We start from the raw sequence: 18,358 nt of genomic DNA on the forward strand, positions 1-18,358 counted from the left end.
CATATTCAATTCATTAGTTATGGGGTGTTTTTTAAAGTTATTTTCATAGTTTTCCCTAGACTCACCATGCAATTTAAATTATATCAGAAGTGTTTCAGAATTCTTATGCAAAACATCATAAGAACAAGTCTACATTGTGTTACAGTTAAGTTTTAAGTTAAAAAACTCCACCTTGCCATAGCAGCAAGTTTGTCTGAAATTATTTTAATATCTTTTGACAGTAAAATACTTCTCTTACATTCAGTAGAAATCATAGCATTAGAAAATTCTTTTTTGACCAAACATAATTGACTGCAGACCTTTAAGCAGCAGTCAGTATCATTTGCTTTTGTCTTAGGATAAATTACTTCCCTCACAAATACCCCAACAAAGCAAACCATAAACTGTTTCCAGAAGCTTTTGCGCTTTGTGGTGTGGTGGATTAAATGGTGATAGAGAAACATCCCTTTTGGGATTCATAAAGAGAATTTTCAACTGCTGGCTTATATATTCAGCTTTTTTGAGTAAAGCTGTAAATTGGGGATTCACTTTAAGAAGACAGAACGAATCCTCACCACTTTTGGGGTGCCTCTGTTGCCTGTGGTGTTTTATGGGTAAAGAAAATGGTGTTCAAATGTCTGGTAATTATGTGTCTTAAACTCTGTTGCAAGTTTCTTTTTTTTTTTTTCCCTTCACTTGTATTAGGTATACAGGACCAATCAGTGTGCTGGCGAGTTTGTCGTGACCTTTCCTCGTGCCTATCACTCTGGATTTAATCAGGGATATAACTTTGCTGAAGCTGTGAACTTCTGCACTGCTGACTGGGTCTGTTGTTTTTGTATATGTTTGCTATGTCTCTGCTAGGTGACCTTGGCAAGGAGTGTGTTAGTAGTGTCATTATCTGAAGAATAGCCTTTAAAATTACATTGTATATTTTATGTTTATAGTTCCTGGTGCAACAGTTAAAGACTGATGTGAGTTTCCACTACATAAAATAGTTTTGATGAGCATATAATTTTAAGTAGCTTCAAGCTGAAACTTTGGCAGGTGGTCTTTTACTTTAGCATGTTATCTTTAAGTATTGATCCAACTAAGAGGAGACATCTCACAGTACCTACCTTTAGCTAGTATTTCTGTAATGCCTCTTCTTGAATTTGATACAAATTAATGTAGTATCTTGAACAGCTGCTGTCATTTGAATGTTGGAGGTGGGCATATAACAGTCTTTTGTTCTTTTGTGCCAGCTCATTCCACCTCTTAATATATTAGTGCTTGTTATAATGGCCATGCCACACCAGAGCATAGCTTATGTGGATTCTTCAGTAAGTTGTCAAAAGTGTGTTCTATTACTATCTAGGGTTTACAGTTGGAAATTACTATCTCATCTGTAGTTTATCTCTTAACCTTATTTTTTTCATTACTTTCAAATAAGAATTTTAGTCCTTAATCAGACAATTTTATTAATTCGTCAGAAAATTATCTGCAGGATTGACAGTGTGTCAGTGGTGGGTTTCTTTCTCCTGTGCTCATGATGTAATCTGCGTGTAGCCTCCGAAAAACTGCTAAATTCACACCAGCCATGTGAAATTTCCTTTGCTTATGCAAAATGAATCTGGAAATCTGTGTAGCAAAGTCATCTAGCATTTTATTTCTTTTGATATAAAAGGCACAAAATGAGTAACATCAATTTTGGTTAACTCTAGGGATCTTGTGATAAATGTCTGTCCAAGCATAGTAATATCCAGAGGGCAATGCATTTACCTTAGCATTGACCATATAACTTCTTTTTGGTGCCAGATTCTTTCCACTAGAAGTAAAAAGAGCTTAGGACAACTACTAAACTTATGTCTGAATGTTAGACACACAAAGTTATGGCAGATGGGCTTCCCCCCCACAATGGGTATCCTTTTTGTCCTCATCTGTTACATGACCTGTGAAGCAACAGGAGCAAATGGAGGCTCCAGATGGGGCAGGTCATCCCTCATCCTCTTGTTACCAGGCAGAAGGAGGGGGACCTAAGAGACAGGGGAGGCTGGAAACAGGTCCCTGCTTAGGGAGGCAGGAACATCCTCTCCTAACCCCCCTCACCTTCATGGTGCCCCTTCACAATAGATTTGGCACCTTGGAACTTTTGTATGAAGAAGAGAAGGAGGAAAAAAGAGAGACAAATGAGGAAGACCAAGGTTCACCAAGGCTGGGTCATTCTAGACCAGGTATTAAAACCAGTTCCAAAAAGAACCCCAGAAAATCCATTGTAGTGGGTGACTCCATTCTGAGGTGTGTTGAAGGCCCCATATGCAGACCGGACCTGCTTCATAAGGAAGTCTGCTGCCTCCCTGGGGCCCGTGTCAAAGACCTCATGGCAAAACTCCACACCCTAGTGAGACCCAAGGATTACTTCCCTCTCCTGGTTTTTCAGGTAGGTAGGATGACATTACCAGGAGAGGTCCTAAAGCAATGAAGAAAGATTTCAGGTCCTTGGGGAAACCGATTAAGGGGTCAGGGGCACAAAGTGTGTTCTCATCCATCCCTTAGTTGGGGGAATGGATGAAGAAAAATACCAGAGAACTCAGCAGATGAACTGGTGGCTTCAAGACTGGTGTAACCGTCAGGGCTTTGGATTTTTCAATCATGGGTTGGTATACAGGGCACCAGACCTTCTGGCATTAGATGGAATGCACCTGTCCCAGAGGGGGAAGAGGATCTTGGGGCAAGGAGTTAGCTGGGCGCATTGACAGAGCTTTAAACTAGATTTGAAGGGGGAAGGGGGCAAAACATCGGCCCATTTGAAGTGCATGTATACCAGTGCACACAGCATGGGTAACAAACAGGAGGAGCTTGAAGCCATGATGAAACAGGAAAACGATGATTTTGGCTATTGTAGAAACATGGTGGGATGTCTGCTGTGACTGGAGTGTGCCAGTTGATGGCTACAAGCTCTTTAAGAGGGATAGACAAGGAAGGAGAGGTGGTGGGGTGGTGCTGTAAGGGACTGCTATGATTGCTTTGAGTACAAGTGTAATGAAGACAGGGTAGAGTGTCTTTGTGTTAGAATCAGAGGGAAGGCTAACAGGGTAGATGTTGTAGTAGGAGTCTACTGTAGGCCACCCACCCAAGACAGGTGGATAAAATATTCTGTAGGCATTTGGGTGAAATCTCATGATCGCTTGCCCTTGTTCTTGTGGGTAACTTTAACTTCGTAGACATTTGCTGGAAATACAACACAGCAGAGCAGGATCAGTCCTGGAGATTCCTGGAATGTGTGGGAGGCAACTTCCTGATGCAGCTGGTGAGAGAACTGACCAGAGAAGGTGCCCTGCTGGATCTCCTCTTCGTGAACAGAGGACGACTGGTGGATCATGTGGTGGTTGGAGGCTGACTAGGGCAAAGCGATCACAAAATAATGGAGTTCTCTATTCTTAGAGAGGCCAGGAGAGGGCTGAGTGGGACTGACATCCTGGACTTCCAAAGAGCTGACTTTTTCTTTAGGCACCTGCTTGAAAGGATCCCTTGGGAAATGGTCCTGAAGGGTTTTGGGGTCCAGGAAGGCTGGACACTCTTTAAGAAGGAAGTGTTAATGGCTCAGGAGCAGGTGGTCCCCAGGTGCTATAAGAGAAGCCAGCGACAGAGAAGACCACCCTGGCTGAACAGGGAGCTTTGGCTGCAACCCAGGGAGAAAAGGAGAGTTTACAGTCTTTGGAAGAAGGGGCTAGCCACTCACAGTGATTACAGAGGCTGTGAGGCTATGCAGGGCAGAAATCAGGAAGTCTAAAGCCCAGCTGGAAATTAATTTAGCTTCAGCAATCAAGGACAACAAGAAATGTTTCTATAAGTATGTCAGTAGTGAAAGAAAGACCAGGGAGAGTCTCCTTTCCCTGCTAGACACAGAAAGAAACATGGTAACAAGTGTTGAGGAGAAGGCTGAGGTGTGTTTAATGCCTTCTTTGCCTCAGTCTTTAATAACAAGACTAGTTGTATTGAGGAAATCCATCCTCCTCAGCCAGAAGACAGAGACTGGGAGAATAACCCCCCCACAATCCAGGAGACAATCAGTGACCTGCTGCATCACAGACACACACAAGTCTATGGGACTGGCCAGGATACACCTGAGGGTGCTGAAGGAGCTGGCTGGGGTGCTCACCAAGCTGCTTTCCACCGTTTACCAGCAGTCCTGGCTGACCGAGGAGGTCCTGACAGATTGGAAATTAGCCAATGCAATGCCCATATATAAGAAGGGTTGGAAGGATGATCTGGGAAATTACAGGCCTGTCAGCTTGGCTTGGGTGCCTGGGAAGCTGATGGAGCAGCTCATCCTGAGTACCATCACACAACACATGTGGGACAACCAGATGATCAGGCCCAGTCAGCATGGGTTTATGAAAAGCAGGTCCTGCTTGACAAACCTGATCTCCTTCTACGACAGGACGACCTGCTTATTGGATGAGGGAAAGGCTGTGGATGTTGTCTACCTTGACTTTAGTAAGGCCTTTGGCACCATTTCCCGCAGCATTCTTCTGGCAAAACTGGCTGCTCGAGGCTTGGATTATCGCACTCTTTGCTGAGTAAAAGAACTGGCTGGATGGCTGGGCCCAAAGAGTTGTGGTAAATGGAGTTAAATCCAGTTGGCAGCCGGTCACAAGTGGTGTCCCCCAGAGCTCGGTTTTGGGGCCACTCCTGTTTAACATCTTTATTGATGATCTAGATGAGGGGATTGAGTGCACCCTCAGTCAGTTTGCAGATGACACCAAGTTGGGTGGGAGTGTTGATCCCCTCGAGGGTAGGGATGCTCTGCAGAGAGACCTGGAGAGGCTGGAGCCATGGGCTGAGGCCAACTGGAGGAGCTTCAATAAGGCCAAATGTGAGGGGCTGTGCTTGGGCCACAACAACCCCCAGCAGCGCTACAGGCTTGGGGAGGAGTGGCTGGAGAGCTGCCAGTCAGAGAGGGACCTGGGGTGTTGATTGACAGCCGGCTGAACAGGAGCCAGCAGTGTGCCCAGGTGGCCAAGAAGGCCAATGGCATCCTGGCTTGTGTCAGCAATAGCATGGCCAGCAGGGACAGGGAAGGGATCTTACCCCTGTACTCAGCACTGGTGAGGCTGCACCTCAATTCCTGTGTTCAGTTTTGGGCCCCTCGCTACAAAAAGGACACTGAATGACTTGAGCATGTCCAGAGAAGGGCAACGAAACTGGTGCAGGGTCTGGAGCACAGGTTGTATGAGGAGTGGCTGAGGGAACTGGGGGTGTTTAGTCTGGAGAAGAGGCCTCATTGCCCTCTACAACTACCTGAAAGGAGGTTGCAGAGAGCTGGGAATGAGCCTCTTTAATCAAGTAACAAGCGATATGTCAAGAGGTAATGGCCTCAAGTTGTGCCAGGGAAGGTTTAGACTAGATGTCAGGAAGTATTTCTTTACAGAACGGTTTGTTAGATGTTGGAATGGGCTGACCTGGGAGGTGGTGGAATCCACATCCCTGGAGGTGTTCAAGATTAGAGTCGACTTAGCACTGCAGGATATGGTGTAGTTGGGAACTGTCAGTGTTAGGTTAACAGTTGGACTGGATGATCTTCAAGGTCTTTTCAAAATTAGTTGATTCTGTGATGGTTTAAGGTTGTTACAATTGGTTCTGTCCAATAAGATACAACTCTCAGTCTTTTTCCAGGTCTTGTCAAAGGAAGAAAAGTGGGAGCGAAGAGATAATCTTGTAATGTCTTTTCTCAGAATGATAGTTGTTGGTTTTTTTGTAGCTTCCCATTGGACGTCAGTGTGTGAGTCATTACCGAAGGCTAGGACGTCACTGTGTTTTCTCCCATGAAGAGCTAATCTTCAAGATGGCTGCAGATCCAGAGTGTTTGGATGTTGGGCTGGCTGCCATGGTCTGCAAGGAGATGACTCTAATGATAGAGGAAGAGACACGGTTAAGGGAGTCTGTTGTGCAGATGGTGAGTAATAAAAGACAACTCTTTCTTTGCTGTAGAAGAATTTTTGCTTTCCTCTCCCCCTGCCTGGATTTTAGAGTTTTTTTAGCAAGTGTCTTAACGTTTTTTTGTTAGGGAGTGTTGATGTCTGAAGAAGAGGTGTTTGAACTGGTTCCAGATGATGAGCGTCAGTGCACAGCTTGCAGAACCACGTGCTTCTTGTCAGCTCTTACATGTTCCTGTAATCCTGAGCGTCTGGTATGCTTATACCATCCGTCTGATTTATGCCCATGTCCCATGCAGAAGAAGTGTCTAAGGTACACATGACTTTTTCCCCCCTCCCACTTTTCTTCCCTATCCAATAGTTTGCTGGAGACCAGTGACCAAATATATTTGGCCACACATCTCTCTTTAAGGAGTATTTTTATCCTCTTTGCTTGTTTCTTGGTTCCAAGGAACAGATACTATACATGTTCTGTCTTTCTGGTTGTCTTGTAGCTGGGAAAACTCAATGTAAGCAATATCCTGGCTTTTGTATGGGTACTAATACTCCTTCTGTGTTTTCCTTCCATATCTATAGGTACCGGTACCCGCTAGAAGACCTTCCTTCTTTGCTGTATGGAGTGAAAGTTAGAGCACAGTCTTATGACACTTGGGTCAGTAGAGTTACAGAGGCTCTGTCTGCCAATCTCAACCACAAAAAAGGTGAGATTTCTATTGTTCATAGTAGGATGTTATGAGACTCCCACATTTGTCCTGTGTTTTCATTTAATGAGAGAAGCACTGTGTATTGTTTAGTGGGCAAAAAAAAAGCTGATTTGAGAGTGTAGTGCAACTCATCATTGTGCATTTCAAATTGAACTAGCCTGTTGGAACATTGATTGAAGGCCTTTGAGGCAGAGTAAAATCTCTTCTTTTTTGCATACTAATTATTTATGTACTGTTATTACAGATGTGATTGAGCTGAGAGTAATGTTGGAGGATGCCGAAGACAGGAAATACCCAGAGAATGATCTTTTCCGCAGGCTCAGAGATGCTGTGAAAGAAGCAGAGACCTGTGCTTCAGTAGCACAGCTGCTTCTGAGTAAAAAGCAAAAACACAGGTAGGACAGGCATTTTTCAACAGTTTCCGTCTGTCTGTTTTGTTACTTGGCTGGATCTGGAAATGTAAGAACCCTGAGATCTCGCTGCCTGCTACCTTCAGTGTTTCCTGCCCTTAGTGCTGTGACTCGTTGAGAGATTGGGGGGGGAGTAGATACAGTGACACAAAGGGCCAAAAAAGTGGACTTAGCTGAAAAATGTGTTTAACACATTCCAACTAACTTACTGAAATGTGAAGTCATTTGGAGAAGTTTTGTGTTTGATTGCTGATCCGGTGTTCTCTGATGGTGCAAGAGTTGTAGGGAAAGACAACTAGAGAAAAAAAATATGAAAATAAGTCTTGACATGAATTTTTGTATTTTAAGTAACATGGCTAAGTACATAGCTTAAAGCTATGAAAAGAAAATCTGTTAAAACATTGGATTTCAAAGCAAAATCCTTGAAAAGTAAGAAATACCAATTACGGTTGGGGAGGCTAATGCAGTTGTATCTTCAGGTACAGCAGTTCTCAAACATATTTATAATTTTGCCAGGCACTCTCAAGTTGTAGAGTGTGATGTGATGCTGGTAGAGTTACTGGAAGATGCAAAAGTAGTATATCTTGCCAGCATTGTCTGGGACAAAAGGATCTTGGGGAGCATAACAGTGCAGAGAGCAAACCAGTCCATAGTTTGAGCCAGTCTTTTACTCTTGGGAAGGACTATGGGAGGCAGTGATGTGTGGTTGTAAAGTAGTGACTTCTGGCAGTTTAAACTCCCTTAGTTCTCCATGTTCCCTGCCTTGCCTGTGGCTGCCTCAGTGTTACTCTGTCACCTGGACATCAGCATGTACCTCAGCCATCTGCTGAATGTGTCCCCCTGCCTTCAGCAACATGTTATTTTTCTATCCATTCTGTGTACTGAATAGAAGTCCTGTAGAAAATAATTTGACCAGGTGACTGTAATTCTTGTGCTGGCAGTTGTATGGTAAACTTCTATAGCTTTCATTTCCTCTGAGTATAGGATTGGGCTTTGTAGTTGGTTGGGGGTTTTCACATTTGTAGTTTTTGTGTATAGCCTAAGACTTTTCAAGGGAGTGATTAAAAAGTAAATATCTTGTTAATTATAATACCCAACTTTGCTACACAGAACTTAACGCATATCATAATTGCTTGAATTTGAACGCTGAAATGTTAGTTACACCACAGATCTGAGCATAATAGCGGATGTAATTGGAAAGCTATTGTAAAACAGAGAAGCCTTTTTGTTCTATTTGAAGGGGAAAGAAGGTGCTTTCCTGTTTGGCTTTTATTGCTTGTAGGATCACACTACCACAGAGGTATGGTCACTTAAGTACTCTGGTCTTGGTGAGGGAGGCAAAGCTACAGGGCTTGCATTGCCCTGTTCCTAGTGAAGTTTAATTATTTCAGTAGCTCCCAGGTGTTCCTGATCTGTTGCTGCTCCTTCCTCCTGCTGTTGGAGTGTCAGCCTTCTCTCAGCAGACTTGCCTTCAGTTAATTATGTGGTGGATTTCCAGCACTATCCCAAGAAACACAAGGGGTAGAAAGATTTGACAACTTGTAGTGGTGACTCTGATATAAAGCTGAAAGAATTCCTTGAGGAGAAAAAAAAAAGGAAGGTCTTGTATATACATTTTGGGGGCTGTTGTATGGTAAATAGCAATATGTTACAAAATTGAGATTAGAGAAAGATTTTGAAACCATCTTGATAAACAGTTTTAGGAAATTTAAGTATAGAGGTCACGTTCAGCTTCTTTAACATTCATGCTCATATATAATACATCGAGAAGGATCACATTTACACAAAGGATAAGGTTATTAAAAAAGCAAATTAAAAATGAGTGCTCAAACAGAACAATTTGGCAGCAATTAAAGCAGCAATAAGATCACGGTCAAATGTATCAAAAGAAAATCTGTCTCTTATGCATCTGATTAGATATAAACCTGAAAATAGGTAACTTACAGCTGTGAAGATGTGTCCAGTATTCCAATCCTATATCTCTCCCCACTGTTGAAAGTTGTGAGTTTCTGCAGGCAGGCATATATATCTTCTTGTGCAGCACCTCGTGCTGTGGCAGTCCATGATTGGACTAGGAACAAAATGCTGTTGCGACGTTTTGGAGAGCGTGCGCTCCCGCACTGGTATCTCTTGGAGTGCCACACACCATTCACTCTCGTGCAGGAATATTGGAGGCATAGCAGGTCCAAGTGCAGCCACCACTTCTCACTGTCTGTCATAGCAAGTCAAAGCCTGCAGTATTCTTTTTTCCCCTTCTGAGTCTTAGATAATCTGTAATTATATTTGATCATTAATTTTAATTTTACTTTTGCAATTATATTTATGTCCCTAGGTTGGACGATTGAAATTTTTTTTAGTGTTTCTGTAGTAATAAAATGTAGATTCATTAGCAGCTAACAACTCTTCAGTGTTTAAAAATATCTCCTGCTTGTGAAGTTGTGACTGCCAGGGATATGTAAACTAAGTACTAAGTGTTTAATTTGTGCATTGTGTCACAAGTCTTTTACTGCATTCAGCAGGCTTGTTAAGCTTGCTTCAAGTCATATGTAATGGAAGTGTCTTTGCAGAACATGTCCTACTCAATAGCATTCTCCTGTTGCAAGGCCAGTTTCAGCAGTTTTCTGGCTACAAGAGAGAGTGCTCTAGGAAAAAAAAGACTTCTTTGGAGAGCTTGTTGCTGTTGCATATCTCGGGCTTCTTGTCAGTGCCTGTCATGGCAGTCAACTTCTTCAGCTGCTTAAGGCAGGCTTTTGGGGACAATATTATTTTACCTATTTCAAACAAACAGTTTGAAAGTCATCTAGACACTCCTACCTCTGAAGAGCAGTGTAAATTCTGTTAAACATGCTGAGAGGAATTACATTAGTTTTCAAGATTTTGGCATTCTTGTGGAGTTTGGGGTTTTTTGAGTTCAAGTGATTAAATTTTTTTTGTAATTTCTCAGTAATCTTGATAGCTTTTTGTCATTGGAATTAAATCCAGGGATCATCATCTTTTCTCTCACCTAATATTGTTTAATTATGTCCACTCTTACAGCAGACAGAGCCAAGATAGTGGAAGGACACGCACCAAGCTAACTATGGAGGAGCTTAAAGCATTTGTACAGCAGTTGTTTAGCTTGCCCTGTGTTATTAGCCAGGCCCGACAAGTAAAGGTAAGTTTGCATCTGCTCCTCGAATAATGCCGTGCTTTTTACTTTGTTCTGGTTTTGTGGTGGTTTGTTTTGGTTTGTTTTGTTCTTTTTTAACAGGTAATGTTGCCTCGTGTAAAGGATGAAAGGGTTTTTTTATTTAGGAATCAGTCGTACACTGGCAGAGATGGATTGAATGGGGTGTTTCATTTCTAGCTTGTAATTTAAAGCAAATAGTTGCTTTGCAATTATGTCTGTGGCCTCAAGAATAGGAGTAAAAGACCCTGGATGCGTCTAGCTCAGTGTCTCCCTGCTTTACTGGGTAATCTTGCTGCTGTCATTGAAGCGTTGCTGATGTCATGTTGCTGTCTGTCCATAATGGAACAGTAATATCTTATTTCCTGCTCATTTGCAAGCATATCTCTAAGTGGGCAATGATGGCATTTTTACTTATGCTAGCATAGTCAGAGTAGCTGAGATGCTCTAAAATATTGCACGTGGCCTCTATTGCTGTTTTGGAAGAGTACCTTAGCTCTTGTGTAGCAGTCTCGGACAGTGTGGGCTATTGCACATGGCAGCCAGCATTTAGGCAAACAGAGCCCTTTATGTGACTGTACATTTTTTAAGGTGCCTGTTGCACTAAGCATTGTCAGATGTGGTGGTCTCACTGCTAAACAAAGATAAAAGATCATCTCCACCTGTCACTGTCCAGGCAGCCCAGTTTTATCTCTCTGAACCAATTACTCTTATTCCAGCATTATTAATGCTATCTATAGTGGTAGAATTTCCAGTTAAATCCTACCCTTTGTGTGTGTGTGTGTGTGTGTATATATATACACACACCCCCCCTAGAAACTTCTGAAGGTTATATTCACGCGCTTCTTCAGGGGAGAGGGAAAGCAGTACCACACTGACAGTTGTTCTGTAAATACTTCTCAGCCTTGCTTTCCAGGTTATAGTCCCCTTAATCTGTATGCATAGCCTGAATTTCTTGTCCTTCATATATATCTTTGCCCCTGTCTTTGAATGAATCTAGACTAATAAATAATCCAGATCATACTGATTCCCCTGGCTGCTATTACAGTTTATCACTCTGGCAGTCTGTATCATAGCAAGTGTTTTCAGCAGCAATCTTAATTTGTTTCTCTGTCACTGATGATGAAATGTTCAGTGGTGTTTTGCCTACTAACTAACATAGAAAACTGCTTCAAGAAACATCCTTAATAAAGATTTTTCACCTTGAGAAATTATTCTTGAGATGTGTGTTAATAAATGGTTAACGTAACATGTTCTCTGTTGATAGAGCTTTAAGAAGAATGTTCTGTAGTGCTGGAGTTGTGGCCTAAAATTCTAAACATTACCATATGTGCAGCTACTACTACGTAACCAAACATAGAGTTTAACAATATGTGAGGGTTTTTTGAGAAGGCCTTTTCTGTAAGTGTTTACTTAGTTATGTCCTCCTTCATTCATGAATTCTCTATTAACTTTGCCATGGTAGTTCAGTGTTGATATTACAGTGAGACTTTATATTAGACTTTCTTTTCTTTGACGTTGACATGTTGTTGCTGAAAACAAGTACTTTCAGAAAACTACAAGATGCCAGGATGCAGGTTTTCCAGGCCTGTTGATGCTAATCTTTATCCTTCAAAGATGTTCCTTAATGTGTTTCCCAGCAGCTAATAAGAGTGGAAGGTATATTGTCATCCTTATATGGTAGGATGATTATATTACACTTCTGTCCACATACAAACCAGAAATATTTACTAGTATATATTAATAGAGATTTTATTATCTATTGATGGACCTATAAGATTCTTCTCAAAAGAGGTTTTTTTGTTTCAAGTGTATTTAAAACCTGTTTCTAATTAAGACATTTGTAGATGACAGAGCTGCAGGAATACAGTAAACTCTTATTAAGAGTTTTAATCTGTACTTTTGTCTAAATATTTTCTCCCAACTAGTCTCTTTCCCCTGCCCCCCAGTCTTAGGAAACTGGTTCTGTTAAAGTACTCAGTCTATGCATGTGTATGTTCTTGAAATGTCAATGTAATCACTAGCCAATAAAATAAATATTATAATTTTATTGGTTACAGACAGTAGTCTCTTAGTTTCTGAATTAAGTTGGAGCACTCACTAACTTTCAGCATGGCATTTGAATGCAATTATACGTCATAGTGAATTGCAAAATAATTGTCATGTTGGATGATGAGTATTTTGTAGCACAAAAGATATTATAATTATTAAACTGTAATAATTTACTGTTGTCACTATGAAGCATTCAGCAGTATGTTCCCTAAATCAAAATCTTTAGAATGTGGATGTGTTGTTCTTTTTTGTAAATGCCTTCTGGTTTCCAGACAGTTATGAAAAGCAGCATCAGACAAAAAGGACATTAAGCTAAGGGTTAGGAAATGCGGGTTTGCTCCTCACTGTGCTATCGACTTGCTATCAGAAATACCTGTCTTTTTGTGAGAGACTCAAGAGTGAATCAATTGAGTATACTGGTTGAATGTCCTTGAATGAATCTCCTGCAGAGATTCTTTCCTGTCTGTTTGCTGTCTTTGATTTTTTTTTTTTTTTTGTATTGCAGTGCCAAAACTTGAGGGATGAGGACAACTGCAGCAGTGCAGTTGGATTTCTTTGAAATTGTCTCCTTTCATTAGAGGAGTTTTCATTTTCATTTCTTCCCTTTGGGCAGTAAAACTCCAATGTGTTTAAGTAGTGGGCCTGCTTTAGGAAATGCTAATTTCAAAATTGACCGTTGTTATTTTAATGATCTTTTGGTATTCACATCTTCATACTACTCTGGCTTGTTCTTTTAAACCTCAGCATGTTTTGTTCTGTTGCGTATTACCATCATTACTGTAATGCCTCTGACACTAGATTGAAAGGACAATATGTTTGTACAAGTCCCCTTCCGCCTACTATTTTAAAGTTAATGTTCACCAGGCAGTGCTTAATACTCTTGTTCAGTTGGGAGCTGTAGCCAGTTGCAGTTGTACTATTTTAGGTGCAGAGTCTGATGAAACTAATATGCCTAGTGTATGAAATGTTAGGCCACCAAATGAGTTTATATGGTATGTTACTTAATCTGTATCAGACTTGATGGCTTGTGACAACTATCTGGTGTTATGCCAATTATGAGGCCTAGCATAAAGGACACAGCCAGCATAAAGATGAACCAATAACCAAATTGTATTTGATACAAAAGGGTCAGTACAGGGGTGAGCACTGGGGGTACAAACAAGTCAGTCAGATTATACATAATTGACATCAATCCCACTGACCCCAACAATGACACCCCACAACCAACAATGGGTGGAACAAATGGTGAAATGCAGTCTGCCATAGAAGGGACAGGAGACAACTGAGTCAACAAACCAAACACATAAGACCAAGGAAGCCACATACTGAATCTCTACACAGCCCACATTTACAAAAGCCAGACCTGACTGGAGCCCAGTTCCAGGGAGGCAGGAGGTCCTTCCCCAACAGAAAACTCTGCAAAGTGCATCCACCTCAGACAGACACTCCCCTTCCTGCAAGGGGTCCCAGCTTTTATCCCCAAGTGGGACACCTGACTCTTGCTTACTTCATGTGGGACACCTGGGGCTCGTTTACCTAATGGCTCTCCCTGCCAGGCCGCAGCACCCTGGAGGGAAGCTTAAAGGTAAACTCATGCTCCCTTTGTAAAGGGCTGTGGGAATCACCCATATGTCAGCCTTAATATGGGGCTTGGGGTTGAAACCCCAGCATTTCATCTGGCATTGTGTGTAGAAGCTCTGCCTGATTATGTGATGATCACATACAAATTCACAGCTGACTGATCCCTCAGTCAGCTTTCCCTTTTGATTCTATGGGTGTGTTTTCCTGCATGTTATTTCAGAATCTGCTTGATGATGTTGAAGAATTTCATGAGCGTGCTCAAGAAGCTATGATGGATGAGATTCCAGACTCTTCCAAGCTGCAGGAGTTGATAGACATGGGCTCTGGCCTTTATGTAGAACTTCCTGAACTGCCAAGGCTGAAGCAAGAGCTGCAGCAGGCACGGTGGCTGGATGAGGTGAGGTCCACCCTCTTGGATCCCCAGAGGGTCACCCTAGATGTGATGAAGAAGCTGATTGACTCAGGTGTGGGCTTGGCACCACACCATGCTGTGGAGAAAGCCATGGCTGAGCTGCAGGAGCTGCTTACAGTCTCAGAGAGATGGGAGGAGAAGGCCAAGGTCTGTCTGCAGGCCAGGTGAGTGTTTCTTTGCAAATTGTACTTATAGGTCACACACTTCTCAAAAGAGGCTGAGAATCCCCAGAGTGTAGTGAAAAGGTAGGGGATTTGAAGCTGTAAGGCATTGGGTTTTGGGTTTTTTTTATTTCTACCTCCTGGCAGTTTGCTCAAAGAGTTGGATTTGAAGGAGTTGATGAGTTGCAGAAGAGTTGATTCCCTGTCATGTTGCACAGTGATAGGAGGCTGCAAGTGTTGCTGCTGTCTTTGCTGTTCATCTTCCTCAACAAAAACCACTGAGTATGCTACACAAGACAGCTTCCTTGATCTTAAGGAGTTCTGATGCTGTGCTTTTCTGAACTTGATTGTGCAAAATTCATCAGCTTTCTCACCTTTCCTGTTCTTTGGTAGCCAGTAGTGCCCTCCAAGAATAGAGCCATGGCATGTTACACTGCAGTGTAGTGATGAAGTTGCATCACTAGCCTGTCAAATTTATGGCTTTAGTTGACTGGCATTTTGGGAGAAGGCTGGAATTGGGTTTTTCTTACTCTAGACCACGCCAAAGTATGATGGCTCTGGAGGGCATCGTGAATGAAGCGAAGAACATCCCTGCTTACCTGCCCAATGTGCTGGCACTGAAAGAAGCCTTGCAGCGGGCTAGAGACTGGACAGCCAAAGTGGAGGCCATTCAGGTAGGGGTTACAGCAGGAACTGGAATCTTCTGCTTGCATCCTTTTGTTTAGACATATTCCTAGCCCCTCTACCTGCAAAGGTCACCTGAAGGGAAGCTTTGCTATAGCTGTTAAATATGCTTAACCATTGCTCGTGTGCTTAAATTTCTTTCTGTGATGCTGTTTCCCCATTGGCTATCCAATTTTGATTTCCCTTCCTTTTATGCATTTCATGGGAGATGTAAAAGCTGGCAAATTCATTATGACGCGAATGTAACTTTCTAAGGGTATTTGGTACTGAAACTGTTCCACATGCTCTCACTGCTAGCTGCAGGAGAAGAGGTTCTGCTTACAGGTCTTCAGTTTTGGAGCTGGCTCTGGAAATGTTTTGTCTGTTTAGTTTTTTCTCCCCCAAATGGTGTAAGATTTAATGGCACTGATGGCCAAAATTTTCTGTCTGAAATAGATGAAGTTATGAAATAGTTGGTTCAGCAGCCTCCCCTTCTGTTAGTCTACCCATATAACTTGATCCAGAAGGGTTATGGTTTCTGTGATATTTCTAGGTCTTGATCTCTGGACTGCAACTGCTATCCTTGTATCAGGTATTTGTTAGGAACTGAAGTGAGAATCCCAGTGGATTTCACATCAGCCCCTGTACAACTTTCAGATATAGTAGCCTGCTGTTAAGCAGACAGAATTTAAGACAACAGGCTAGAAATGGAATGTTGTCTTACTCCATACACCAGCTGGCCATGTCACAATGGCTGTTAAAATAAAAACTATATGGGAGAGTTTTTAAAAATATCAGTAAGATTGAAAACTTGCCCTCCTTTCCTTTCCTATGGAACTCTGTTTCAATCCGTGACAAAAATAGTGTATGGCTTGAAATTTGGCTGGCCACCAATATAATGGTGAAATTGTTGGCTTAAAAAGCATTTCTTTTACCCCCAGAATGGGAGCAACTATGCTTATCTGGAGCAACTGGAGAGCTTGTCTGCCAAAGGTCGCCCGATACCAGTGCGTCTTGATGCCCTGCCACAGCTGGAGTCACAGGTAGCTGCAGCACGTGCCTGGAGAGAGCGCACAGGAAGGACCTTCCTGAAGAAGAACTCAAGCTACAGTCTGTTACAGGTGAGCAACAAAGAACTCTGTCAGCCTTCAGAAGCTGATCTTGATGGTCCTCTGTGGTTTAGAGGGATCAGCTGGTTCAGTTACAGTAGATTACAGCTCCTTTTGATAATGGAATAGAATAAAAAACTTCAGCTGTTCTTGGGTGAAAAGAATGAAAAAGGTTAAAAGTCCATGTTTGGTTCATCTTATGTATAGACAATCTCAACTGTTATTTTTGAAGAAACATATTAAAACTCTCCTTTTTGGGAGGGAAAGAAAAAGATTTATTTTTTTTTTCTGCAAGTGTAAAAGTGTAGTCCTGAAATGGTCATAGAAACTGTCTTTAATTGATGGATGTTTCCCTTGCTTCATGATTTAAATTCGAAAACAGTAGATTAGATAATGTTTTTTACAGCTAAACAGCTTGTAAAATAAGTCAATTATTGTTTATTTCACTTCAGTGAATATAGTAATTGTCTTTGTTTTAATAAAAATCATTCATGTATTTGAAGTTTTATCATATCTACTTGACAGGCTTCCCTTTTCTAGGGGAAACAATTCCAGTTCTTTAAACACTGTCTTGTAGGCTGAATTTTTCATATTCTTATCTTGCTGCTGTTCTCTGTGGTTTGTCTTCACTTTCACTGTGATGTCGAAAACCAGGCAGAATCCTCTTGCTATGGCTTCCCTAGTGCCTTATGGAGTGCAGTAAATTATATCTTTGTAATTTACTGCACTCCAGAGTAAATTTTACAATACGTCTCAAAGGGGATACTGCTGTTTAATGTTGTTCCCATTACATTACATCCCATTAATCCCATTCACAATGGGATCTGCCCTTATTGCAACATAATCACACTGTTGTAATAGGGGCAGTTGATGTTTGGTTTTGTTTTTGCACTCTAGGTACAAATTTTTTTCTCTGCCTAACTAGTTATTTAATATGTTCTAGTTTTGCATTTGACTATTTCCCAGAATGTATCAATTTGAACTTTCCCATATGGATTTTATATTTAGGTATGCCTTGCAACTAATCAGGATTACCTAAAATTTAATTCTTGTCCTTAAAAGTGCTTTACAGCCTCTCAAATTAAATGGCTTATAGCATATATTTTTCAGTTTGTTTCAGCCACAAAATTGCTGACATAAATATGCAATCATGGTAGATCTTTGACTTGCAATTGATGAAAGTGCTTGAAATGAATGTTAAACTACTGATATCTGTATACAGTATTTGTTAACTGTATGTATGGTAGCTTAATCTGAATAGATTGTATAATTTAATCATGAAAACACAGTGGCTTTCAAGTTGACCTGCCACATCACTCTGCTGATAACGCTCAAATTCCATACGTATTAAATACTTGTATCCTTTTCTGTTTATTTCTTCTCTTCCTAGTATTGACAGATATCAAAGGTGTTAGATTGCTGATTATTTTTCTGCGCTTTGACTCTGTTGTAATACCCTTATCAGATGTTCTCATATGTGACCCTGAAATCTTAACACTATAGTTTAGAACTTTTCTCTTCGTGGCATCCTTGGCTCTGACAGTCTGAGTTCTTTGTGGTTACAGGTTCTGAGTCCTCGAGCTGATATCGGTGTTTATGGGAGCAGTAAGAATAGGCGGAAGAGGGCAAAGGAGTTGATGGAGAAGGAAAAGGAGAAAGATCTTGACTTGGAATCCTTAAGTGAACTGGAGGATGGTCTGGAGGAGGCCAGGGATACTGCAGCTGTGGTAAGGAGCAATGAAACGTAGTGTCTCCTCCTACATGGGTTTAATCTGTGTAGAAATCTTATGCAAGAACTGATAAATGAATCTCACTAAAACAAATATAATGTGATGTTTGACACAAGAATGTAGTTCAGTTCATTGTAGTGAGAGGGAAGCACAGTTCAGAGTATAAGTGCTGGTATTTAGTATGTATTGGGCTATGTGTAAGACTTATGCTCTTGGATTAATATCTGTAATGCTCATATAATATTATTAACATTTATTGAAATCCCATCAAAATAATGTGAAATGAGGCACAGGTCTACTTTAAGCAGTACCAAGATATATTTGGATAGGTTGATTTTGAGGGCAGCCTGTAAGTGCTTGGTCATGGAAACTGGGCTGGGAGGAATGTTATTTGATTTCTCCTTGGGAAGATATTGATGCAGCTTATGAGAAGAATCTAGTGTCGTCTGACTTCTGTTTCTCTGGGAACAAAG

At 41.4% G+C, this 18,358-nt stretch overlaps 1 protein-coding gene across 1 annotated transcript in view; it reads left to right on the top strand.

Moving 5' to 3' along the window:
• Window positions 1-18,358, top strand: part of KDM5A (lysine demethylase 5A) — a 57,929-nt gene that overhangs the window by 22,828 nt on the left and 16,743 nt on the right. Inside the window, exons 12-21 of the mRNA XM_026868400.1 lie at window positions 685-804; window positions 5,723-5,917; window positions 6,029-6,210; window positions 6,474-6,598; window positions 6,846-6,996; window positions 10,048-10,165; window positions 14,031-14,386; window positions 14,919-15,057; window positions 15,988-16,167; window positions 17,721-17,882. Of these exons, the coding sequence (XP_026724201.1) occupies window positions 685-804; window positions 5,723-5,917; window positions 6,029-6,210; window positions 6,474-6,598; window positions 6,846-6,996; window positions 10,048-10,165; window positions 14,031-14,386; window positions 14,919-15,057; window positions 15,988-16,167; window positions 17,721-17,882 (1,728 nt within the window). The remainder of the gene's footprint in view (window positions 1-684; window positions 805-5,722; window positions 5,918-6,028; window positions 6,211-6,473; window positions 6,599-6,845; window positions 6,997-10,047; window positions 10,166-14,030; window positions 14,387-14,918; window positions 15,058-15,987; window positions 16,168-17,720; window positions 17,883-18,358) is intronic.

The sequence above is a fragment of the Athene cunicularia genome (assembly GCF_003259725.1).
Source record: "Athene cunicularia isolate RWA chromosome 1 unlocalized genomic scaffold, athCun1 chr1_part2, whole genome shotgun sequence".
NCBI lineage: Eukaryota > Metazoa > Chordata > Aves > Strigiformes > Strigidae > Athene > Athene cunicularia.